The 25,999-nt window shown below is 39.9% G+C and overlaps 1 protein-coding gene across 5 annotated transcripts in view; it reads right to left on the bottom strand.

The window, feature by feature from the left end:
* Nucleotides 1–25,999, bottom strand: part of JAK2 (Janus kinase 2) — a 68,805-nt gene that overhangs the window by 38,153 nt on the left and 4,653 nt on the right. The window contains exons 2-8 of one of the 5 annotated variants that reach the window (XM_057398345.1): nt 21,525–21,669; nt 14,691–14,941; nt 7,909–8,032; nt 7,005–7,122; nt 6,301–6,446; nt 4,597–4,918; nt 2,160–2,279 (exon numbers count right to left, since the gene is read on the bottom strand). In XM_057398345.1, the coding sequence (XP_057254328.1) occupies nt 2,160–2,279; nt 4,597–4,918; nt 6,301–6,446; nt 7,005–7,122; nt 7,909–8,032; nt 14,691–14,910 (1,050 nt within the window). In that variant the 5' untranslated portion in view covers nt 14,911–14,941; nt 21,525–21,669. Of the gene's footprint in view, nt 1–2,159; nt 2,280–4,596; nt 4,919–6,300; nt 6,447–7,004; nt 7,123–7,908; nt 8,033–14,690; nt 14,942–21,524; nt 21,670–25,999 lie in introns of those variants that run through there. The other 4 variants (XM_057398346.1, XM_057398347.1, XM_057398348.1 and 1 more) reach the window with 4 other exon arrangements.

The following is a 25,999-nucleotide window of genomic DNA, read 5'->3' on the forward strand; positions in this document are numbered from 1 at the left end:
TGTCAACCTGCATTCCTTGTTCCACTGTGCTGCTCAGGGAAAGGAGGCAGAGAAACTCAGGAGTAAAGCTGAGCCTGGGAAGAAGGGAGGGGTGGAGGAAAACATCTGAAAGATTTGGTTTTAACTCTTCAACCTACACTGATTTGCCTGAGTCTGTTTTGCTTGCGAGGGTCACAGAGAAGGCAGGGATACTCAATGCTTTCTTTGCTTCAACCTAAATGAATTAAATGCTTAAATCTAAGGTCAGTCCTCAAGAATCCTTGACCATGAGATCAGGGAGAAGGTCTGGAGAAAAGAATTATTTCCCTTGGTTGAAGAAGACTGGGCTAGAGATTAATGAAACAAACTTGACATCACAAGTCCATAGGCCCTCACAGGATGCTTCCATGAGCAGCGAGGGAGCTGGCAGGTGTCCTTGCTAGGCCACTCTTGATCACCTTTGAAAACTCACTGCAATCAAGAGAGGTGCCTGAGGACTTGAAGAAAACAAATGTCACCCCAGTTTTTAAATGGGCAAGAAGGAGAACCCTTTGAACCATTGGCCAGTCAGCCTCACCTCCATCCCTAGAAAGACAATACAAATCTGGGAAGAGAGGCTCACACCCCAGAGTGCTGTGCTGTCATTCAGAAGGATCTGGACAGGCTGGAGAGGCGAGGAGAGAGAAATCTTCGGAAATTCAACACATGCAAGTGCAGGGTCCTGCATCTGGGCAGGAATAACCCCATACACCAGTACAGGCTGGGGGCTGACCTGCTGGGAAGTAGCTGGGGGTCCTGGTGGACAACTAGTTGTCCATGAGCATGCAATGTCTCCTTGTGGCCAAGGCAGCCAGTGGTATCCTGGGCTGCATCAGGAAGAGCATTGCCAGCAGCTCAAGGGAGGCAACCCTCCCTCTCTGCTCAGCTCTGACGAGGCCTCACCTGGAGAACTGTGTCCAGTTCTGGACTCCACAGTGCAAGAGAGACATGGAATCCTAGAGCAAGTCCAGCAAAGGGCTACTAGAATGATTAAGGGTCAGGAGCACCTCTCATATGAGGAAAGGCTGATAGGCCTATTCAGCCCAAAGAAGAAAAGGCTCAGGGGAATCTGGTCTATTTATGTAAGTGTCTGAAGGGAGGCTGTCAAGAGGGTGGGCCACACTCTTCTCTGTGGTACCAGACAATAGGACAAGAGGCAATAAACAAACTAAAGCACAGGAAATTCCATTTTAAACATGAGGAAGAACTTTACTGTGAGGGTGTCTGAGCATTGCAATACATTGCCCAAAGATGTGGAGTCTCCTTCCCTGGAGATATTCAAGAGCCATCTGGACATAACCCTGAGCAACGTGCTCCAGATGACCCTGCTTCAGCTGGGAGGTTGGACTAGGTGATGTATGGTGGTGCCTTCCAACCATCTATGATTCCATGATTCTTTAAAGAATTTAAACAGTAAAAATGTCACTTCTTTGGTTTCCATGCTCATTTTCTGTGTATCATCACTCCTTGAGAGCACTTCAAAGCCTTCTTCAATGTGTTGGCACACAGCTTACCCTGACAGCATGGAAGCAGCATATTTGATATGAAAACCCAGACTTGGGTTTAAGACTTCAATAAAGAACCAATCTGTGTATCGGAAATTACCCTCACCTAAAAACATCTAATTCTGTATCATTCAAAAGAGCTTTGAAAGCAAATGACCTCTGGTCTTCTGATAAACCTCTTAATGCTGCCTGAAATCCATCCAGTTTTACATCATGGTAATTGATTACACAGTACTATAAACACCAGTACCTACAAGAAATTTGAAGAGGGCATATAGGAATAGGACAAGGGTGAATGGCTTTAAACTGAAAATAGGGTAGATTTAGATTAGTATTAGCAAGAAGGGTGGTGTAAGGGTGCTGTAAGGGTGGGGAGGCACAGGAGCAGGCTGCTCAGAAAAGCTGTGGCTGCCCCATCCCTGGCAGTGTTCAAGGTCAGGCTGGACAGGGCTTTGAGCAACCAGGACTAGTGGAAGGTGTCCCTGTCTGTGGCAGGAGGGCTGGAACTAGAGGATATTTAAAGGTCCCTTCCAGCCCAAAACATTCTATGATTCTATGATGACAAATATCACAGCAACCATACAGCCTACTCAAAGCAACATCTATTTGAAAAAACAGCAAGCAAAGTAAACTGACCAGATTCTTGCTGTCTTGTTTGTGAATAGTGACAATTCTTCTCTCACTGGAGCCTTCTTGGCTTGCTTGTTTAATGCTGACATCAATAATATCAGGAAAATCACAGTATGTTTGTAAATCCTGCAATGAATATTCATTATATGTCAGTCGTAACATGAATAGCAACAAAAAATCCCACCTATTTTCAGCAAATTCTTACATCTCTAAACTTGTAAGCTTCCAACAAAGAATGATAAATCCTTAAATATGCTGTTACAGATAAAGAAAAGCAGTTTTTTGTTCCCAAGACCATAACTAGGAGCATCAGTTAAAAAATGCACTAAGATCCAGGAACTGTTAATGGAAATATCCATGTATGAGTGGGTTTGTTTCGCTTGGGTGTTGGGTTTTTTGTTTGTTTGGTTTTGTTTGTTTGTGGTTTGGTTTGTGGTTTTTTAATTGTAGATATTTCTATATGCTCTGTAGTATTTTGTGAGGATTAACAATTGAAACTGAGAACCCATTATTAGCATCCTTATTAAAGAGGTTTAGAAAGCCTATTAACAATCCAAAAACGTCACGTCTTTGTTCAGAGCAATAAAAGCTGCAAAATCTGCTACCAAAGAGATGGATGTCGTATGAATGAAGAAAGCATATAGCCATGATCATCACTGACTCGGTAACTTGAAGCACTGATCCTAGTTTTATGTGAAATCCAAGAAATACTTTTCTCTGATTGATAGCAAGTTCAGGTAGTGTTTTATACTCTATTATTCTGTACTACTTCCTTCAGTCTTTCACAAGTCAAATTACAATGTCATACAAACCATACTTTGTTTTGCTTTCAGTAGTACTTCAGATGATAGGTAACATTCTAAAATAAAGGTAGATTTATCTATTTAAAACTATTTTCCAAAGTACATATATTTTATTCAAGTCAGAATACCCCATTTATATGGCTGCAAGCATATCCTAATAAACAGGTGTAACAACCAAGGCTTTAAGACTAAGTGGGTATCATCTAAAATAAATCAGCTCAAACACACTGACGTCCCTGAAGCACTGTTTTTTCATCTGGTGGTTGGAAATGTCAACTGGCAAAACAAGTATATAATCTAACCCCACATATGTCATTCCGGCTCTCAACCCCCCCCCCCCCCAAATTTGTTTCAATTCAGTATCTTAATAAAGATTCATCAGTAGAGTTTGCTGAAACAAGAGTTATTACACTTACAGACATTTATTAAGTTTTCATAACCAATTTTATAAACCATTTCTGTAGCAGTGAAAACATATGCAGCCTACACTGTGTCTCTGTCAGTAAGTAGGATAATATTACTATGAAAATATAATTTGGCAATCTTTATAGGAAATATGATCAGCTTAAGCACTACAATAGGCTTCAACACAAGGCCCAAAAAGTACAATGTGCACAAATTTTGTACATCTAACCCAGAAATTGAAAAATCTTCTTATGTTAGCTCCTGCCAGAGCAACTGGCATGCGGACTAGGAAAGGCAGAGGGCTGACGGGTGACAATTATGAATGAGGTAACTACATCTAATGTAAATCTACAAATACTCTAAGAACACACTTAAAATCAGGGCATGGAACCACATTTTTTTGTTAGGTGTTAAAAAAAAAAAAAGGAGTTTTACAAATTATTATAGCACACTGTAAAAATACAACCTTTTGTAGATTGGTCTTGACTGCTATGTATTATGCATCAAAACTAACAACCTAATGAATGCAGTTACTTTGGAAAGCTGACATGCTCCACTTCGCCTTTAATTCAACTTCTGGAAAATCCCACATTCTCAGTGTATACTGCTATAAGTTTGTATCAGATTCTGGTAAATCTGACAAAACTAAGAGTTATGCTGGGAAATCACACAGAGGAGAAATAATACAGATAAATAAAAATGCAACAGCACATGCTTACTAGCACTTATTGGAACAATTCTGTGTCTAATTCCTGAACAAAGAGTACATGACTCTGCAGTCACAGAAATGTCACTTAAAATTTGCTAGCTCCAACACTGATAGGAGTCTGATTATAGAAAAATCTACCTGGTTTTGGAGTCCTTAGAACACTGCAAAGAGAATCTGCTGAATTTGTACATTTTACCTACAACTGGAAGTGGGGTAATTACTTTTCCACACTGATTTTTTTACAGTAAAGAAGGTCTAACACAGAATCTCTCATTTCTCAAACACAGAGGTATTACATGTTCAAGTAAGGGCTTTCTTCTAATACTTCAACAAAAACATAATTTAAGAATTCTAAACTGTTTAAGTCAATACATTTCTGTGAGCCTCAGCTATACAGAAATTATTTGAACACTGTGAAGTAAAATTTACCTAGCAAATTTACCTGGGGTAAATCAGAACTTCTAACATAAGATAATCACTATTACATGATAAACTGCACAATTATTAAAATAATAAGAGAAATTACCTGCTCTGCCAGTGTCTCACAGTCTTTAAGTTTTCCTCTTGAGCACTGAATTCCACCATTTCCAGTTATTACAATGGTTGCAAAACTTTCCTCTCCAGAAGGATCTCCACCAGGTTCCTTTACTTCAAAAACCTCTGAATAGAAGGCAGTCTGAAGGGTTTCCAGATTTATAAGATACTTAAGTTTCAAGTTTCTGGCAGTAGCTTTGCATTGCCCAAACTGTTGTATAAATTTGCGGAACCTGTACCTTATTCTTTTCCGCGTCAAAATGTGGTAGTCTTGGATTTTTGCTCGCACACATTTAGGCAAAAACATTTTGTAGCTGTGAATAAATAACCAGCAAAAAATCTACTCATTTTATCCATTAAATCCATTAAAGCAATGATGATTAGTTCCGTGCTAAACAACTCATCATGAAAATAATTTTTCCTCGAAATGTATAACCTTAATCCTCTAAATAACCTTATTTTTTAAACTGTAGGATAACAAGGATCCTTTCTTCAATCTGTAGTATCTTATTTCAAATACAGCTGTCTCTTCTTCAATTTTCCATATTTCCCCCCTCACTCAGTTCAACATATATTACATAATGCATTTTCCATAAATCCTGACTGTTCTAGTCATCACTGAAGTTTTGAGCTAAGGCAGCAAAAGTTAAACAGCTGCTTTGTTTGGTGTAGAAGTTGGAAAGAGGATACTGCACAGACAGAGGCAACTGCATTGATAAAGAACAACTTTCCTGGCTGAAACTGTTAAGTGGTAAAATACAATGTTGTGGTTGGTTCTCACTGAAGTTCCTATATCTCAGTCCATATTCTTTATCAAAGGGCAAAAGAGTAGTTTGTCACCTGCACTAAGCTGGAGGATTTGTTGTCTCATTCCCTTTTTTACTCCTTCTGCTAGGTTTCATTAAAAGACAAACATTAAGCATTAAGTACTAAGCAAGGACAGAATTAGCTGAGTAGAAACCAATTAGGTTGATAAACCAATACGAACTGATAAAGTCATGCAAGTTTAGCAGAGATCAGCCCAACATGCTTAAGAGCCTGCAGGGCATGACATGACAAAAGAGGCATAAGAGAGCTTGGTTTGTTCATCATGGAGAAAAGAAGGCTCAAGTAAAGTATTCGACTAACAGTCTTCAACTAACGGATATGGAATGGTTTGAATTAGACTTCTCAGACATGCACAGTGAAAGGACAGGAGGCAACAGAGGGTAACTGGTATCACAGAGAAGACTGATTAGATACAGAGGAAATCCTCCTCAGTGAGGGTGATGGTACACAGGACAAAGTTACGCAGAGACATGGTGGAATCTCCATCCCTGGACATTTTCAGAACTTGACTGGACAACATCCGGAGTAACTTTACCTAACTTTGAAGTTGGTCCTGATCTGAACAAGGGGTTGGATCTAGACCATAGGTCTCTCCCAACAAAAATTTTTCCCATCCTTTCCCACATAAGTAGCTGCTGCCTTACCTCTCATTACGAGAGCCAAATCCATCTACTCAAAACCACAAATGGCCACTGTGATACAATCTTTCTAATAATTTCTAGTTTACACTATAGCTAAGTTTACAGAATCAGTATGCTAGAATAGATCAGTTGCCAACAGCCGAACATCTCCTCACAGATGCTAATGTGCAAAAACTTTGGTTTTAGATATCAGATAGGTGTGACACAATTATGAAGTATGGAGTCACCTGACTGAATTGTAAATAGCCAGTGGAGTTTGGTCCTTTTCTTTGGCCACTCTCATCATATCCAGAACAGCCATTCCAAGGCATTCTTCTTGTGTTTCGTGAGTAACAGGCATCTGTACCCATCCATCCAAAAAATCAGCTCGCCACTGAGAAAGAAGAATGCAGGAATTAAAGTTAAAACTGTAGCACTGCTGCTCATCAATAAAAAGGGGGGTTGGAGTGTAGTTTTGTTTTGTTTGTGGGTTTTTTCGTTGGTTGGTTGGTGTTTTGGAGAGTTTGTTTTGGTTGTTTTTTTTTTTAATACTACACTCTCCTCAATGAACCCCTTCATCCACAAAAAGCTGCGCGTGTTCATAATGGATACCATGCTTAGAAAGACTGTTTTCAAAGCCTTGTCAAGTGTCGAGAAGGTCAGTGTGGAGATGATGCTTTTCTACACTGTGTCAGTCCAAAATGAAAATGGAAATCACACTGAAAAACTTGACAGTGGCACAAGAAAGGTGCTATACACTCTCACTGCTCTCACCACAACTCCCATTAGAACTTCATCTCTTCAAATATTCGATATGACAAGGAATTTTTCATTTTGAGAGGGCTTCAAGCTGTCGAAACAGCAACATGTTTACTAGAAGAATACATGAAAGAGAATAAATACTAAAAACATTTACCATCCTGCATTAAAAAAATAATCAACCAAATCATACCTGTGCAAATAGGTAAGACATGACAAGATCATCAAGAACAGGGCTTTCTGCACCTCGAAGAATGCCATACCGATATGCTCTGCTGCTGCCATTGCAATACCAGTGGGGAAAATAAAACCTGTTATGAAATATTTATGTGAACATCAATAACCAGATACTCCTGCTTACCAACACCAGACATTATCGCTTTCACAGAAATGCAATTAGTGCTGGCGGGTTTGGAGGACCAATATGAAATCCCAGCTAGTCAATGGAAGGCTTTGGAGCCAATTTTTGGTGTCTTAGAGTACCACAGCATTTAAGTAGGGTGATAAGCTGTACTGGTAGGAACAAGGAGCTGTGCAAAGCTATGGTCACTAATCTGAACATAGAGAATTTTGTGTTACTGTCTCCTAATTTCCTTTGAGACAGCTCCTAAAGAAACAGTGAAGGCCAGACTATGCTATGTCAAGTAAACAAAATCTTTTACATAAGGACAACTGTGTCTGTAGCTTCAGATGTTAGAGAGAAGAGAAAAATTATTTGACTGCAGACATCTGTCTGATTACACAGGATAATTGCTCTGTATTGCAGAATTTCTAACAGGCAAGCACAGAGGAGATGAAATGTAACATTAAGAAAAATACTATTTTTATTTCTGCTTTTTATTTTTTTTTTTCAATCTGACATGGCAAACATATGGTATATATATAATTAAATATGTTATTCAAACCTACTCTGACAATTTTGAGTCTTCTCTTATCCAACACTCCCACCAACAATCTCACCAATAATCTGTCCGTAACTTCTTGGAGAAATTATGGTTCAACTAAATATCTTATTGGTTGTGTTTTCTCACACAGTCTTGTTTACCATGAAAAGTGGTAAGCCAATTTTGAGTTGATCAAAATTCGATTTTGATTACCTTATACGGTAAATTAGGGTGAGCCTGGTTGCTTCATCTACATGGAAGATGTGATTTGGAGGATACCACATTCTCTCTGTTTCACACATGAGTGCAAACATGTTATGATACACTGGCATGATACCTAAGCAGAAAAGCAAATATAAGAAACTCTCTTCAAAAACAATCAACTTTATTTAAAAAAAAAGTTAAATATATATATATATTTATATATATATATATATATAGTGGGTTAAAACAGCAGATTGGCACATGCTCTCCAACTACTCATTGCACTAGTCCATCATTGTCAACAGCATTGTAATCATCATCCAATTACCTGCAGACTGTTTTTGCTGGTTTACTTTCTCATTATTTCTTTATGTTCTCTGACTGCGGACTGTTTACCTGTTATCCTATGCCTCATTGTTAGGTTACAAGATTTTCTCTATATGGCATCTAATACAATGGCTTCCCTGCCTCACAGATTAGTCAGCTAAGAACAGTACATTACCTTTTTCCTAAACCTGATCTAGGCACTGATTTTAAGATTTTAGACTGATGAAAAATTAGAAATAAGAAAATACAAAAACAGTCACTGTGACTAAGACAACCACTTTCCATTTGTATTTTAGTAGCTCAGTAGAGGCCAAAACCAAACATATATTGTTAATTAAACAAAATTCAAAAATATCTTTTTTTCCATCTCAACAACTCAGGATTGTTTTAACGAGGATCCTATTAAACACAAACTAATGGAAATCAGTTGAGAATTAACTCTTCAGCAGAACCAGAATTTTAATTTGGCTTTTTTGGCTCCCAGCTGAAACTACAGCCTACCGTAAGGCAAATGCTGCAGCACTGTACTATGCAATGCTTTTGCTATGATTTGGAAAACCATTTAAATACCTGAAAACTCATAGCACAAAAGGATGACTTCAACCACTGACAAACATTTTGAAGACATGAAGATATACAGGTCTAGAGGTCAGAGAGTAGGATGAAAATTGCAGTATGAAAGTCACAGTAGGTCAAAAGGAAAGAAAACCATGTTTACATTGGGGCAAGACACTTCGGGGAAAGCAGACAGAAATTACTGAAAAAGAAACCCCAATCCAGACAAAGACAACAAAAGTAACTTAAAAGACATTAAGAGACATAGGTGTCCCTGCCCATGGCAGGGGGTTGGAACTAGATGATCTTAAGGTCCTTTCCAACCCTAACTATTCTGTGAGTCTATGACTCTAAAACGATTCTGGGAAGAGGCAAAGTACCCACGACCCTGCCCAAAGACTCAGACTGAAATCACAGAAATTCACACAAGAAACCAGGAAGGGAAAAAAAAAAACCATGAAACTCAGCCTTATTTCTTTATTGCTGTTCTGAGCACCTACTAAAAGGGGCAGACCCAAATTTCTTTCACCACATCTGAAGTGCATGTAAGACAGTTAGTTAGAAAAAACTACTCAATTCCACATACAAAACAGCATAAGCTTGTAGAGCAGAAAGTAATCCAGTCTTGAATAACAACTAGCTTAAATTCTTTACAAAAAGTGATTTGGCTCTGTAGGGGGCCATTAAGAGGGCTAAGAACAAGAGGTCTATTGTGCAGATATCAGGTTAAACTGCTGAAATCTACAAACTAATCATCTGACACTTGTTTAAGCTAAAGATTGCCAAAATATTCCAGAATTACAGGTCCTAACACATGACCTTCTATGAAAAGGAGTCAGACTACAGGAAACTACAGAAATGGAAAAGATTAAAGTAACCAAAGAGAAACCAAAACTAAACAAACCCCCCAAAGGAATAGCCCTGAGGGGATTAAGTAATTGAAGCTGTAAATGTAGATGTTGCAAAGTTATGGTGCAGTAGAGCATATCTGATCCATCAGAGCTTGGAGACATACTAAATTAACTCAATTTTATGGAGTTAAAAAGAAATCTATACCATGCAACCAATCATGGTTCTCATTTGATGTGTGATCATATCTATATCAACTAGATTACATTAAAGATCAGTTTTTTTGTCTATAAAGCAATGACAACTGACTTTGCAGACTTAAGGCTGTATGGTTTCTGCATCCCAAATAATTTCAGATCAATTACAGAGTAATGCATGTGAATCACCAGCCTATTTCAGGATTCTAGCCAGATGCTAAACACCATTGGAGACAATGCTGAATATTTTCCTAGTCTTATTAACTCATTTCCCCTAGCTATTAACAATCCCACATAAGCATACTGAAGAACAAATTTCCAAGTCATATGCTTATATTCAAATGTTAAGCTGCCATATTTCGCAAAATACATTACAGATAAAGCCACCCAACCTCTAAAAAAAACTGAGCAAAACCAAAGAAACCCAGAGATTTTTCAATCCAGATCATATCATTGCCATTCTGAAACTTCAACTAAGTGAAGAGCCTGACTTTGGAATTCCCCCTGCAAATCAGAAATTTTGGCATTAAAAAAAGAAAAGTAAAAAAAATCCGCATCGCTGTCTTCTTATGTGTGAAGAGTAAACTGTGCACTCATCCATCCCTCACACTTTAAAATTTATTATTCTGAATGGTGATTTGTACTTTTCATTGCCAGTGCTCAGTGATGCACAGATTACATGTTTTTCAAGAAAAGTAGCACATTTTCATTCCTCTCTTTTTCTCCCCCTTAAGAATTGTGCATTTGTGCCAGAATATTCCTGCACTTGAAAAAGTTTGAAGATTATACAAGTAAAGCAAACCACCTTATTGGAGTCTTGAAAGTGGTCCACAAAAATCTGACAAAAGCGGAGGGACTAGAAATTCTTATTTCATGTAAATCTTGCCAGTATTATTAATGGCAGGGACTTTTCAAGCAAATGGTAATCTCGGTATTCAAATGTTTTTTCCAGAAACAATGAAAACCAAAAGACTGGGGGTGGAGGTGGGGAATCAAAGTCTTCTGATGAAGCCCAGACATGTCAACAATAGTGAAAAGTTCTGAGAAATGTATTTCTAACACTAGCCATCCTATCAAATCAATCAGTGATCAATTAGGAGAGAAGACAGTGACTCAGACATAATAAAGCAGAATTGTTCTCCACTTCTCCAGCAAGGGCTATTAAATAAATTTTCTGGACTTTTGCAAAGACATAAACATGATTATCTCTTGGCAAGTACTTTATTTTGTATACAAGGTGAAGGAGCCTCATGATACTATACAGTCTGTAAAGTAACATCGTGCAAGGCTGTAACACAGCAGAATTTTATTCCTCAAACTTCTCCTCTAAGCCTAAAACCAGAATTATTTGCATAGTAGTTTCTTCCTTTCCTCATTATGATTTTAGATCTCCACATTCAGACAAGTCACACTACTTCAGTTACCAGGGTAAGTAGCTAGTGAAATAAAGTTTTTCTCTATTTCCTCCTTTGTTGGCATTAGGTACCCTTTCACCCACACAGTACGTTTTCATTAGGCACTATCCTTCTGTAAAGAAAAATTAAAACCCAGAAACTGTGAATCACAAAAGCCATGACATCACTACAAAATGTGGAAGCCATGTGCAGTCTACAGCAGAAACACTTCTTATGAAACTGTCAATTCAAGCGTATAGTTAAGTCACTAGACATATACAGATGAAAGCAATTAGCTGCATGGAATTAATGAGTAAAGACAATTCTAAAAAAGTCTATTTTCAAAGTCCAATACAAACAGCAGTCAGTTCGCACACAACTGTCCAGTAAACTATCTAAGACTTAGAAAGTCTTGTACATAGCAGATGGAAAATTGCTTAGCTTTTCTTATATAAAAATAGTATCTTGCCCTCATCTGTCATGTAAACTGGAGGCTTACCAAACCGGCACCACATTCACTGTCTCTATCATGTCAGAAAAATCTTTTCTGAACAGTTAATTGAAGGACAGATTTCCTTTCTTGGCAAAGCAGAGTTTCCTTTCCCGACTCAGAGTTCTGACTAATTCATTCCTCACCTTGGGAGGCTGGAGCACAGGAAGGTGCAGGTATTGTGTTGTGTGACTGAAGATTTTCAATGAAGGCTATCACTTCAGAAAAAACAGAACAACCTCACTCACACCCCACAAATCCCAAAACCAAAAGACCCCCAAAACCCACAAGGGGCAGTTGTAATCACAGGTAACTCTGAGATATGTGAATTTGCAAAATTCAGAATGTTAAGGAAAAATATGGTTAAAATTCTGTAGCTACTAATAAGCAATCTCAGGTACTGAGCCATAAAAGCAAGAAGTACTGCATACCATCACATTATGTAACAGTCACTCCCTTGCGTTTAACTGAATGCAGACACTGACAGTGTTTATTCATATTAAATGTTTTCCAACAGTATTTTTACTTCGGCAGAATCAAAGATTCTCTGCTATCTTAAGGGGTTCCAGAAAGCACCAGCAGTTTTCAAGGAAGTACCATGGAACTTCCAATCTCCTTGCAACTTAGACGGGTGAGAATTAACAGGTTCCTAGGTGGAATTTCAGGATATCAACATTAAAACCAAAATAAAACAAACCAAACAAAATCAAACACAGAAGTCTAGAAATTCAAGGGGTTTTTAACTGTCAGCTGCTTGTAATTTAGCAACCCAGTCAGGATTGTCAAACTGGTTCCCTCTTGGGATTCCAGTTCCTCTAAAGTTAGTATCTCAAGGGTTTAACGATCCTAACAAAAGGGGAAATCAGAACAAATAAATTCAGATGTACCCTACAGAAATTTAGGGTTCATATACACCAGCAGGACAGGCCATGGCAGAAATGCAATATGCTAATCAAAACTATGCTCCTTTAACTTTGTCAAAACATTTTAAGGCTTGCTATTTAAATGTTACTTAAAGTCACTAGCTCTGCATACTTTGATACTAATTTATAAGATTTTCAAGAATATGGCATAAATTTAAACCTGCAGCCTTTTCAGCCTTTTCCACCAATTTAGAAAGAAATATAGCTACAAATTCCATTGAGAAAAAAGTTGTATAATATTGCCATAGTAGCTGCTGGGCAGAAATCACTCTTCAGAGGACTCTGTCTATGTCAGCTCTACAAAGATAAAGGCTCAACATGATAAAATATTTCATATATACAAGCAAGTATAAATCACTAGTTGTATACTTTAGAAACTCTGATGAAGAATGATAAAACAACAGAAAAATACAAAACCAACTTGTACTATTCACACAAATTATTTTTAACATTTGTACTACCTATACCAGCAAAACATTAACTGGTACCCCACAAAGCTAGAAGTCTTGAGAAGCACTTGTGAGGTCCCACAAAACAAGCAATATAGTATGAAGTATTCAGATGATCTCCTGGGAGGCAGGACTAACTGGATTTGTGGATTAGCAAGAATTGGGTTTTGCATGTTTGTGATGTGGGCGAGAAGAATATCATACATGGCTCAGGCCCTTTTTCTTTTCTTCAGCTGGAGGAAAGAGACTATAGAACCTTGGGAATACAGTGGAAGGTATCGGAAAGATCTTCATTTGAATCACCATCAAAAAGATACCTTAACTTAACTCTAGGTCAAGCTGTAAAACTCAGACCTATAAGGTCTGAATCAAGAGTGGTGAATTCTCATTAAGCTAAAACTTCTGAATACCACACTACTTCCTCATGATCTCCCAGAATGAATCCTGGGCAGCGCTTCTGCTGAATTCACTGTTTTGCTTATCTGTTACATGAACAGCAACTCTACAAACTCAGATCTTAGTCGGACTCTGCCAGGGCTGAAGATCCCCAAAGAACAATGGGGCTTCAAGCCAGGATAATCTTTGTCAAACTACCTACTCACAGCATGAAACTCAACAGCATGGAAAAAACTGACAGATCCATCCCAAAAATAGTCATTTAAAGCATATTTAAAAACATCATACCAAAAAAAGCCCCAAAATCACAAAAGTGTAAGGTGTTTCAAGATAATAAAATATACAGACTCAGCAGCTTTGTATCTGTAACCCAGTATAAAAGAAAGATTTGGAATTACAAGCCTTTCTTTCAAATTCATTTGCACCTGAAATGTGGTACTTGGAAAGTTAAGACACATCTAGTCTTGTACCACTGACAGCCCAAAAGAAGATACGAAGATGCATGTACATTTATGTGTTCACATTTGCATGAGAAGCAAGAAGACAGTCACTTTAATATCCAAAGTTTATTGGAATTATTTTTTTTATTCACAAATTCAAAATCAAGAAAGATGCATGCACAAAATGCATGCCTGAAGTATTTTTGCTCTGTGTCTCAGCACATGACAATGTTAAACTCTGAGTATATGTAACAATTCAAAGGCATTCTTACATATAAACATGATTATTTCGAATACATTCTCCTGTCATTTACTCACTTTATTTTCACAATATTACACACAAGTAGTCATCTCTAATAGAACAGTTTCCATCTGCAAAGTGATTAAACATGTATAACAGCCAATATATGCATAACTTCCAGGGCCAATCAGTTTTGTATGGTTGCATCAGAAAGCAATTCAAGTTATTTTCAGCTCCTGCTGTGATTTAGCTATCCAAACTATATGTCAGTTCAGTGAAAGAAGACTTCAAGGTAAAGTATACCCTCAAATTATTTTAAAGATGGCAGTTACCCAATTATAATCCCAGTTTTGCAAGCTCTCTAACAGGAACAGTTTTGCAGCCTGGTGCTAACTACTGCAGAAAGAACAAAGAGGTTAGCATTTTAGTTAAAATGCCACCACTTTGACGGGCTCTGGATTATTAAAAATTTTCTTGCATTAAGCTGAATTTCACTCCCTCATTAGGAAAACTGTTATGTATGTACTTACCACAGGCTTTACAGGCAACAGCACAGATCTCTTCTGCAACATATTCTCCAGCTGGAAATTGAAGGTAATCTCCTCCTGTCTTCCCAGGAGAATGATAAAGGTATACTTGAAGCAATGGTTCTGTCTGCCTGGGTGTGTTGCTGTTGCCATGGATGTCACCATTCTGATGGACAGTAGAAGTTTCTGTACCTTCCATATTTGTCATTGTAAGACAGGCCATTGTTCGGTTTGGTTCTGTTCAGACCATGTGCCTAAAAGAAATGTAACGTGTAGTTCTTGACTAACTGTATTTGGTTTTGCTTATAATACTCCTATTTCATGACATTACCGTTCTGACACAGGAAAAACATTAACAGCTAAGAGAATGACTTAGAAGGTTTACTAAAGTTTCTCCTTGATTTACTATGTAGCTCTAGTTTGAAAAACAAAAGACACTATGACAGGAAAACCAAAGATATTAACTGGGAGTCCCACTAGAGGATTTATTACCTCTCACTGGATTTTAGACGCTGTATACTTACCTGTCCAGTTGAAACATGCTAGTTAAATCTGAAAACTAAAGTAATCCCTACAATGACATACGTACAACTCGTTATATTCCCTGTTTAAATACAAAGACTGCACTGGTAACTTACAAGACAATTAGCTAGATTATTAGCTGGCACTGATGAAGAGAAGGGCAGTAACAGCACCTTTTGGCTGAGTTTTAATCTTAAGCAGACACATAAAAGAAAACATGTACTAAGTGAGGTGAGACTCTTAGTCAGAAGACTTGGTTTGTATATATGAATCAGAGGACTCCCAACATCGCCTTCTTTCAGGCTAATAATCTGAATTTCATTTGTAAGGAATTCAAGCTAAAAATCTTCTTTGATAAATATAATCAAAGAAAATAAGAGACTAATAACTCAATATATAACCACATATATAACTATATATATAATAATTGTTTATTTGTTTTTTAAAGTGAGTGACCGCATATTCTGAAAGCCAGATGAAGAGTGTCTTTGCTCTTCTTCAACTCTTTAGGGCTCAGTGTTGGGACTGGCACATTCAACATCTTTGTCAGCAACATGGACAGTGGGATTGATGCACCGTCAGCAAGTTTACCGAAGACACCAAGCTATGTGATGTGGTTGACACACTGGAAGGAAGGGATGTCATCCAGAGGGACCTGGAGAGGCTGGAGAGGTGGGACAGTGCAAACCTCATGAAGTTCAACAAGGCCAAGTGCAAGGTCCTGCACCAGGGTCAGGGCAATCGCAGGCACAACTACAGGCTGGGCAGAGACTTGGGAGAAGAAGGAGAAGGACTTGGGGGTGTTGATTGGTAGGAAGCTCAATGTGACCCCGCAGTGCGCGTGCACAGCCCAGGAACCAACCATCTGCTAGGCTGCATCAAGAGGAGCGTGACCAGCAGGTCGAGGGAGGTGATCCTGCCCCCCCTACCTTCATGAAACCCCACCTGCAGTGCTGCATCCAGCTCTGGGGTGCCCAACACAAGAGGGACACGGACCTGCTCACGTGAGTCTAGAGGAGGCCACAAAGATAATCAGAGGGCTGGGGCACCTCTGCTATGGAGACAGGCTGAGAGAATTGGGCTTCTTCAGCCTGGAGAAGAAAGGCTCCAGGGAAACCTTGGACCAGCTTTCAATACCTAAAGGGGGCCTACAGGAAAGCTGGAAAGGGACTTTTTACAAGGGCATATAATGACAGGACAAGGGGGAATGGCTTTAAACTGGAAGAGGAGAAATTTAGATTAAGAAGTTCTTTACTATGAGGGTGGTGAGACACTGGCACAAGTTGCCCAAAGAAGCGGCTGTTCCATCTGTTGCAGTGTTCAAGGCCAGGCTGGATGGGGCTTTGAGCAATCTGTTCTAGCGGAAGGTGTCCCTGCCCATGGCACGGGGTTGGAACAAGATGAATCTTTACGGTCCCTCCCAACCCAAACCATTCAATGATTCTGTAACTAAATCGTAATTTTAATCAGTCTAATCCATGTTCATGATAAAAGCTTTGACCACAGTGTGTAAGGCTCGCTTTTATTAAAATTGATATTAAGCAGCTACCACCTGGAATTCAGCATTTCATATTTTCAAAATGCGCAGTAGGTCTAAACAAGACATCAGTTATAAGGATTTGGGTTTTTTTTATAATCACTGAAAGTTTTGGACCACTATAAAGTCTCCTGAGGGCTTTTTCTTCTCCAGGCTGAACAACCTCAACTCACTCAGGCTTTCTTAATGAGAGAGGTGTTCCAGCCCTGTCCTGGGTTCAGCAGTAGCAGTCATGTTTCTCCTCCTTGGTAGCTGGTGCAGTGCAGTGTTTTGACTTTCGGCTCGGGAACAGAGCTGATAGCGATGTTTTGGTTTGGCCAAGGACTTTGTGAGCCTCATGCTCTGCCAGGGAGGAGGGGAAGCTGGGAGGAAGCAGAGACAGGACACCTGACCCAAACTGACCAAAGAGGTATTCCATACCACAGCACGTCATGCCCAGGATGTAACTGGGAGTTAGCCGGAAGGGCTGGGAGACTGCAGGGTTGGAGGAGGTATCAGTCGGAGCTTGGTCGGGCTTGGGGGCGAGTTATCGGTCAGCTGGTGCTGAGGTGTTGTATTCTGTTCCCTTGTTATTTCCTTTATCATTATTATCATTGGTGGTAGCATTAGTGATTTGTGTTATACCTTAGTTACTAAACTGTTCTTATCTCAACCCGTGGGAGTTGCATTCTTTTCGATTCTCCTCTCCGTCCCTCCGAGAGCAGGGGGAGGGCAAGAAAGGGGGGGAAGTGAGCGAACGAATTACCTGACTGGGTTTAAACCACGACAAGCCCTCTGATCATTTTTGCGGCCCTCCCCTGGATTTGCTTTAACTTGCCTTCATGTCTTCGCACAGCTGGACACAGGATTCCTAGTAAGGCCTCACAAGACCAGAGCAGAGGAGTAGAATCCCATCCCTTAACCTGTTGTTTTTTTCTATATAATACAAATGGCTTTCTGGGCTGCAGGTGCCCATTGCCAGCTCATGTCTCATTTTTCATCTACCAGTATCCCTGAGTCCCTATTTGTAGGGCTGCTCTCAACCCCATTTGTACCCCAGTCTGATACTGAGGCTTACTCCAACCCAGGTGCAAGAAGAGCTTGCACTTGGCCTTATGAATCTCTTGAGGCTCACATGGGCCCACTTCTCAAGCCTGACCAGGTCTCTCCGGGTGGCATCCCTTCCCTCAAGCCCATCAGCTAGCTGACTACTCAGCTTAGTGTCACCTCCATACTTCCTGAGAGTGCACTCAATCCCACTGTATATTGCTGATGAAAATACTGAACAGTTAATAAAGATATTCAACATTAAAACGTTACTGTTTCATTTAAAATATGTTTAATGTTTTGGATAGGTAGACGGGTGTTGCATTCCTAAATGTGCAATTTTCAACAGCTTTTGTTTATATTGAACCATGTTGCTGTATCATAACTGTTTAGAACATGATTTTTTAAAATTTTCTGCTCCCAACTGAGGGAAGGATGAGTGTACAAATATATATTTATGCGGGTGAAAGATGACTTGTGCTACAGAAATGGACTGCAATGGTTAAGTCAGCAGAAACACCAGGCTGAAAACTTTTAAGGAGGAAAACATTCACTTCATGCTCTATGTGACAGACAAAAATACTAAATTACACAATGCAGAAAGATAAAATTATTCTATTATGATGGTAATTCTAGGGGAAAGAAAAAAATAACAAAACATAACAGAGGAAAAAAAAGAAAAAAGAGACACCATCATCAAGATAATGCGTTCGACACTGTCCCACAGGACATCCTTGTCTCTAAATTGGAAAGACATCAATTTGATGGATGGACCACTCGGTGGATAAAGAACTGGCTGGATGGACGCACACAAAGAGTTGTGGTCAATGGCTCAATGTCCGGCTGGAGACCAGTAACGAGTGGTGTCCCTCAGGGATTGGTGTTGGGACCGGTCTTGTTTAACATCTTTGTCGCTGACATGGACAGTGGGATTGAGTGCGCTCTCAGCAAGTTTGCCGATGACACCAAGCTGCGTGGTTCGGTTGATACCCTGGAGGGAAGGAATGCCATCCAGGGGTACCTTGACACGCTTGTGAGGTGGGCTGATGCCAACCTCATGAAGTTTAACCATGACAAGTGGAAGGTCCTACACCTGGGTCAGAGCAATCCCAGGCACAGCTACAGGTTGGGCAGAGAAGAGATTCAGAGCAGCCCTGCAGAGAAGCACTTAGGGGTGTTGGTTGGTGAGAAAATGAACATGGGCCGGCAGTGTGCGCTCACAGCCCAGAACACCAACCGTATCCTGATCTGCATCAAAAGGAGCGTGACCAGCAGGTCGAAGGAGGTGATCCTGCCCCTCTACTCTGCTCTCGTGAGAGCTCACTTGGAGTATCATGTACAGTTCTGATGTCCTCAACATAAAAAGGACATGGAACTGTTGGAGCAAGTCTAGAGAAGGGCCACGAGGATGATCAGGGGACTGGAGCACCTCCCATATCAAGACGGGCTGAGGAAGTTGGGGCTGTTCAGCCTGGAGAAGAGAAGGCTGCGTGGAGACCTCATAGCAGCCTTCCAGTATCTGAAAGGGGGGCTATAGGGATGCTGGGGAGGGACTCTTCATTAGGGACTGTAGTGATAGGAGAAGGGGTAACGGGTTAAACTTCAAAAGGGGAAGTTTAGATTGGATATAAGGAGGAAATTCTTTCCTTTTAGGTTGGTGAGGCACTGGAATAGGTTGCCCAGGGAGGTTGTGAATGCTCCATCCCTGGCAGTGCTCAAGACCAGGTTGGACAAAGCCTTGGGTGAGATAGTTTAGTGTGAGGGGTCCCTGCCCATGGCAGGGGGGGGTGGAACTAGATGATCTAAAGGTCCTTTCCAACCCTAACCATTCTATGATTCTAAGAGAAAAGTACGTAATTTTATTTCCCAAACAAAGCAACACAAAGAGCCACTGTACCACATATATATTAAATCTGAATTTCTCAGTGCAAGTGTCACTCACTACATTCCTTGGACCTGGATCTAAGGTGGGCATACAGAAACAGTCTGGTTTGTGTTGGAAGGGACCTTCAAATGTCGTCTAGTCCAAGCCCCCTGCAATGAGCAACGACATCTTGAACTAGATCAGGTTGCCCAGAACCATCCAGGTTGGCCTTGAACGTCTTCAGGGATGGCACATCTCTGACCTCTCTGGACAACCTGTGCCACTGTTTTACCACCCTCATTGCAAAGAATTTCCTCCTAAGGTCTAGCCTGAACCCTCATTCACACAGCCAGCAACCTCTAAATGTAAGAGACTTGTGCTTTCAGTGGTAAAGGCAGCACACAGGTAACAAGAAAGTGTTGAATTAAGAAAAAAAAATGCATTTATGTTAACCCATTAGGGAATTCACATTTCTTATGTATGTAAGTCAACAGTATGCAATGTAATGTTTGTGCTCTACCATTTGCTTATATAAAACATTCACGGATTTTATCTCCAGAGAAAGGCTTATTTAATTAGCACAGAAATTTTTCTAAAACACCCCAATAATAACTCTGTTGAATATAAACCTTCACCTGAACTGGCAGATTCTTTTCATTTAGATCATGTGGTATTATGTCTACCCAGCACTGAAGGGAAATACTGTTTATAGAACTGAAAACCTGGCCAATTTCCAATGCGAACTAAACAGAGTTGTTTGTGCTGAGCCCTCCTTCATAAAGTTTGTGCATTTAGAAACACACTTGCCATTTCAAAAAAAAAACAAAAACAAACCCTCATCATTCCCTGTTTCTATATAAAAATCTCCATAACTAATAAGAGAATTTTGCTTGATCATACATAAATATGTGAAATAACAATAAAATACAGCAAAAAATGTAAAGTAAATATACAAAGTAAATACAACATGCAAAATAGTCTACTCCTCCCTTTGAATGCACCCAGAATGAGACTTTTTCGGGTACGCTACATTACCGCAGATTTATCTGTTTGCCAAAAAGGAGCTATGTCCACGCATATCTGGAAGCGAGTGTCTGACATAAGACTCGGCTGAAGAGAAAAATGTCCTGTCCATTTATCCATGTAACAACAATGTGTAACAGAATCTGGATGGAACATAAACATCTTGATTTGGAGATCAAGTCTACTAACTATAAAAGACCTGACTCTGGTACTGATGAACAGAGGATTTGATTTAATAGGATTATTTTAATGTTCCTATTCTGGACACTATTTCAAGTCACAGCTTCTAAAGAATGAGATTAATCCTTCCCTGTCTTGCTCTAACTGCCATCACCAGTATCCACAACACATTTATATGCCGCCGTCTGTTGCTGTCTGTACCTCTAGTTCATCTGAGGATTAATTTTACCAGCCACACCAGACTGCACTGATTCATACAGTTCTTTTTTAAGTCAATCAGAAAGAAACTGATGAGACTGAAACCCAGTATTTATGCAAGAGATTTCATTATAATGAGGACAATATCCTCATTATCATGAGGACATACATAGTCCTCATGATGCAATAATATGGAGCGTTCATGGACCTGTTCACAATAACATTTATTATTTCTTTATTTGAACCATGGGGTGTACAGTTTTGCAAAATCTAAACTCTTTCATGCAAGTAATTCTCCCCCCCTGCAGCTTACATTTTTAGGGGGGTTTTCTGTGGGTTTCTAGAGAAACCTGCAGGGTTAGGATCTTAACTATACCACTTCAAACACCTAAATTTTAAATTAAACACCTAATTTTAAAACTAAATTTGGGAGGTTCAAATATCAGAGCAATCTCGCACTACAGATAAATCCCCAACTGTTAATTACCGTTTATCACCTGAGAAATCTCTGAATGAAACATGAGAGTGATGGAGCTCTTTCAATAAATATGTAATAAGTCACTCACTCACTGCTGGTATCCACAGGAGGTCAGACAAAGCAGGCGCACAAGCAGTGGTAGAACATAATGTCTCTGCAGTAAAAACACATATTTACTATTAGAAAAGTTAATGGCTATGAAGAATAAAAAACACACTTGTTTAGGAATTCATATCTGTGTTAAGGTACAGAGTGATCCACTCCATCTCATTTGCCCAAATTCCCATCTTCTTTGCCAAGATCTTTTTAAATCTAGGGTTTTTTAAATACAAGCTTTAAAAAAAACCCAAACCCAACGTTGGTTTAAAATGCATTTTTGGTACTGAGACTGCTCCTCAGTTCTAGCAAGAAATTGGTATATGAAATCCAACCTGAAATATAGTTACCAATTCCTTTTTTTTATTCAGTCACCATGTTTTCCTTTTCTGTGAATACAGCATCCATTTAAGAAAACTGTTGATGTCATTACATGAAGAAAAGAGAAACGGAAAAGTAATTACAAAAGGAGACATGGTGTGTTCACTTTCTGTAGCAGCACTCCCTTTAGCCAGAACAATTCATTCTATTTAAAACCCACTCATTTCAATTCATGTGGAAGTCAACACCAACTGTCTTGTAGCAGGAAGGAGGGCACACCCCCCTTGCTCTCCTTGCACAACATTTCCGTGGTTTCAAGAAACACCACTTGAAAGCACTTAAACATAACAGCAACTTCCTGGACCAGTGAAAAAAATGATACATTCCCTGTTGGGACCCTCCCAGTGTAGAAGAGGGCCTGACAGAGAAGCAAAAATGCATTTAAAAAGTAAATAAAAGGGGAAAAACTACAGTTAGAAGTTCAAAGGGGCAGAATTCCAACTGGGAGAACGTCAAGTTTTGTATTTGATGACTCTTCAAACAGAAATCTCCATGGACAGGACACAGGAGAAGTAAATCAACACAATTTTCTTAGCACCACGCTGTATCTACTGAGTCTACCATCACTGCCCTAAGAAAAAGGAACATATCTCAACAAGCAGTAAATTCAGCTTCTCTCAGAAGTTAGGCTGTTATGGCAACAATCAGCTTTTCTCCGTGGCAATGCTGGCTCTGGAGATAAGCAGTTCTGCCGTGTTTGGGCAGCTGTGTATTTTGTATACACCTCCAGAGATTTTCCTTCAAATGCTGTCTAGCCAGCCAATTAAGATCTGATCCAAAGTCCAGTACAATCATTGCAGATTTTCCAGACCTGTATTAAAGTGCCAGAGGGAGAAAGAGGGGTTGTCTGCGGCAGAGCAGTCTATTACTGACCTACTGAGCACACATTCCATGCACACTGATCTGAGAGCTTGAGATCAAACAAAGCACAGAGCCACCATCTGCTCGTGCAGGTTTCAGATCAGGAGGTATTGCTGTGTACTGCAAAGTGTTTTCTACTTTTGAAGTACTGTTGCATGTTCACAACTGCCTTGCATTCATCATTCCCAAACAGGTTCTTGACTCTCAGTAAAGCTGCATGAAGATTTACCTCACTGCAGTTAACTATGCAGTTTTTCCAAAAACTCCAGATCAGTTGCATAGCATCACTGGCTGTATGAGACAGCCACTGATGAACTGATGGAACAAATCAGGTTAAGAACTCAAGGCACTTGTACTCTCTGCCTAGCATTTTGAATAAGCTTAGCGATATTGCAGCTTACATTTTCAAGCAAAAAATTGGACAGAGCAGGCTAATACCAAGTCTATTCTTCTTCACATGACAAACATGAAAAATGGTCACTTGCTTATGAATGAGCAGCGCACAGGTCTGGTCAAAAAGCATGGAAACTTGGGAGACTAAAAACTCAAGCCAAACAAGCTCACTATGGTTATTCTGACATTCTTTTTCTAAAGACATACCTATTTACAGGATTGGCACCAAGACCTTATAAAACTATTCAGTTTATATCTTTCAGACTAAGTCTTACCTGACACAACCTGGTCTTCTAAAAGCAGAGTTGCAAAGAATGTTACCTGGAACATACCTGGATGCCCAATTCCAAAACGAAACAAACTAGAGTCTAATGAAACGCAGACAAAATAAATTTTTCACTTCTAAACCAAGATTATACTAAGAAGAAAAGTCAGCTTCCCACTTGTAATTGTTTTTGTTAGTTTGGTTGGTTTGCACTTAATATAGAACACCGAATCATAGAATAGTTTGGCTGGAAGGGACCTTCAAAACTCATCTAACAAAACACCCCCTGCAATGAGCAAGGACATCTTGAACTAGATCAGGTTGCCCAGAACCATCCAGCCTGGTCTTGAATGTCTCCAGGGATGGTGCATCCACCACCTCTCTGGGCAACCAGTAGCAGTGTTTTACCCCTCTCACTGCAAAGAATTTCTTCCTCATGTCCAGCCTGAATTTCCCCTTTCAGTTTAAAACCATCACCCCTTGTCCTGTCGCAGCAGGCCCTGCCAAAAGTCTCTCCCCATCTTTCTTATAGGCAGCCTTTTTAAGCACTGGAAGATGCCCTAAGATCTCCCCTGACCCTTCCCATCTCCAGGCTGAACAACCCCAACTCTCAGCCTTTCCACACAGGAGAGGTGCTCCAGCCCTCTGGTCCTTCTCTGGGACCCTCTCCAGCAGGTCCATGTCTTTGCTATGTTGAGGACTTCAAAGCTGGATGCAGCACTACAGGTGGGGTCTCACCAGAGAAGCAGAGGGGCAGAATCATCTCCCTTGACCTGCTGCCACACTCCTTTGGATGCAGCCCAGGATACAACTGGCCTTCTGGGCTACGAGCACACATTGCTGGATCATGTACAGTTCTTCACCCACCAGTACCTCCAAGTCCTTCTCCTCAGAGGTACTCTCCATCCTTTCATCCCTCAGCCTGTATTGATACCAGAGGCTGTCCCGACCCAGGTGCGGTACCCCGCACTTGGCCTTGTTGAATTTCACAACGTTCATATGGGCCCACCTCTTGAGACTGTCCAAGTCCTTCTGGATGGCATTCAGTCCCTCAGGGATGTCAAAGTGCATCACTCAGTGGTACACTTAATATTTAATTATAGTCTTCCCGGTTCAGTTTGAATAGAGACAAATGGACCACAACTAAATTTTCTCATAACGTACACCCAGCAGACCTGTTATGCTTTGAAAAGTTTAAAATCTTAAAAAGGTAACAACAGTGTTTATATTCTACATGTAACAGGCAGTATTCCTTGCAAATCTGGTCTGGTGATTTCCTTTATGTATGTAGTTTTGGTAAGTTTTGGGGTTGTTTTTTAAACACAGAAATATACTAAATTCAAGGAACCAAATGCACATGCTGCTGTGACAGGCAGTAAAGTACTGTATTTTAAAAACATCAGCACGTACAGAAATGCCACTGCTTCTTAACGGAACCAACGAGAAATTCTGAAGTCTTTGTTTAGTCAGAACATTCTACATCAGCCAGTATTTCACAAAAAATTTACAGCAACAGATTCACATCTTCCTACCACATATTTATGAGAAAACATTCTTCTGATTAACTTTATCGGAGTATTCAACAATCACTTAAAAAATATTAGGCAATCTGGAAAATCTGATAACCTTTTCCATGCTTAGACAACAGATGCCAAGTTTACATACGAAGTTAATCTGTGATTTAAGTGCACCATCTTCTGCACTAAGAAAACTCTTTGTCTTTTCCCATGTAATATTTATACTGACTTTAAAAATAGCTTTCACAAAAATATTAGATACTGTCTTAAAGCATATTTCAAGATGTTTTGTAATTAAAAAAAAAAAGTAGGTCTCCAGATCTCATGATCTTTTTCCAACATGCTTTGCCTATTGGGGGATCTAAAAGTTGCCCAGCCACGAGGTAAAGCCACTGACACATAGAATCATAGAACAGTTACGATGGGAAAGGACCTTAGGATCATCTTGTTCCAACCACCCTGCCACAGGCAGGGATTCCTTCCACTAGATCAAGTTGCTCAAGCCCTTTAACACTGCCAAGGATGGAGCATTCACAACTTCATTCCAATGCCTCACCACTCTCATACTGAAGAATTTCTTCCTTATATCCAACCTGAATCTTCCCTGTTTCAGTTTAAACCCATTACCCTTTGTCCTATCACTACAGTCCCTGATGAAGAGTCCTTCCTTGGCATCCCTGTAGGCCCCCTTTAGATAATGGAAGACTGCTATGAGGACGCTTCTCCTGTCTTCATATGGGAGGTGCTCCAGGCCCTTTATCATCCTTCTGGCCCTCCTCTGGACTTGCTCCAACAGCTCCATGTCCTTCTTATGTTGAGGACACAAGAACTATAAGCAGTATTCCAAGTAGGGTCTCATGAAAGCAGAGTAGAGGGGTAGAATCACTTCCTTTGACCTCATCATGTTTATAATGTGGTCCAGAACAACGACAGAACAACTGCTTATAAAAGAAACAACTGCACAAAGTGAC

The sequence above is a fragment of the Pezoporus wallicus genome, unplaced genomic scaffold, assembly GCF_028554395.1.
Source record: "Pezoporus wallicus isolate ANWC-B61680 ecotype Strahan unplaced genomic scaffold, APGP_CSIRO_Pwel_v1 contig_13414, whole genome shotgun sequence".
In the NCBI taxonomy this organism is placed as follows: Eukaryota; Metazoa; Chordata; class Aves; order Psittaciformes; family Psittacidae; genus Pezoporus; species Pezoporus wallicus.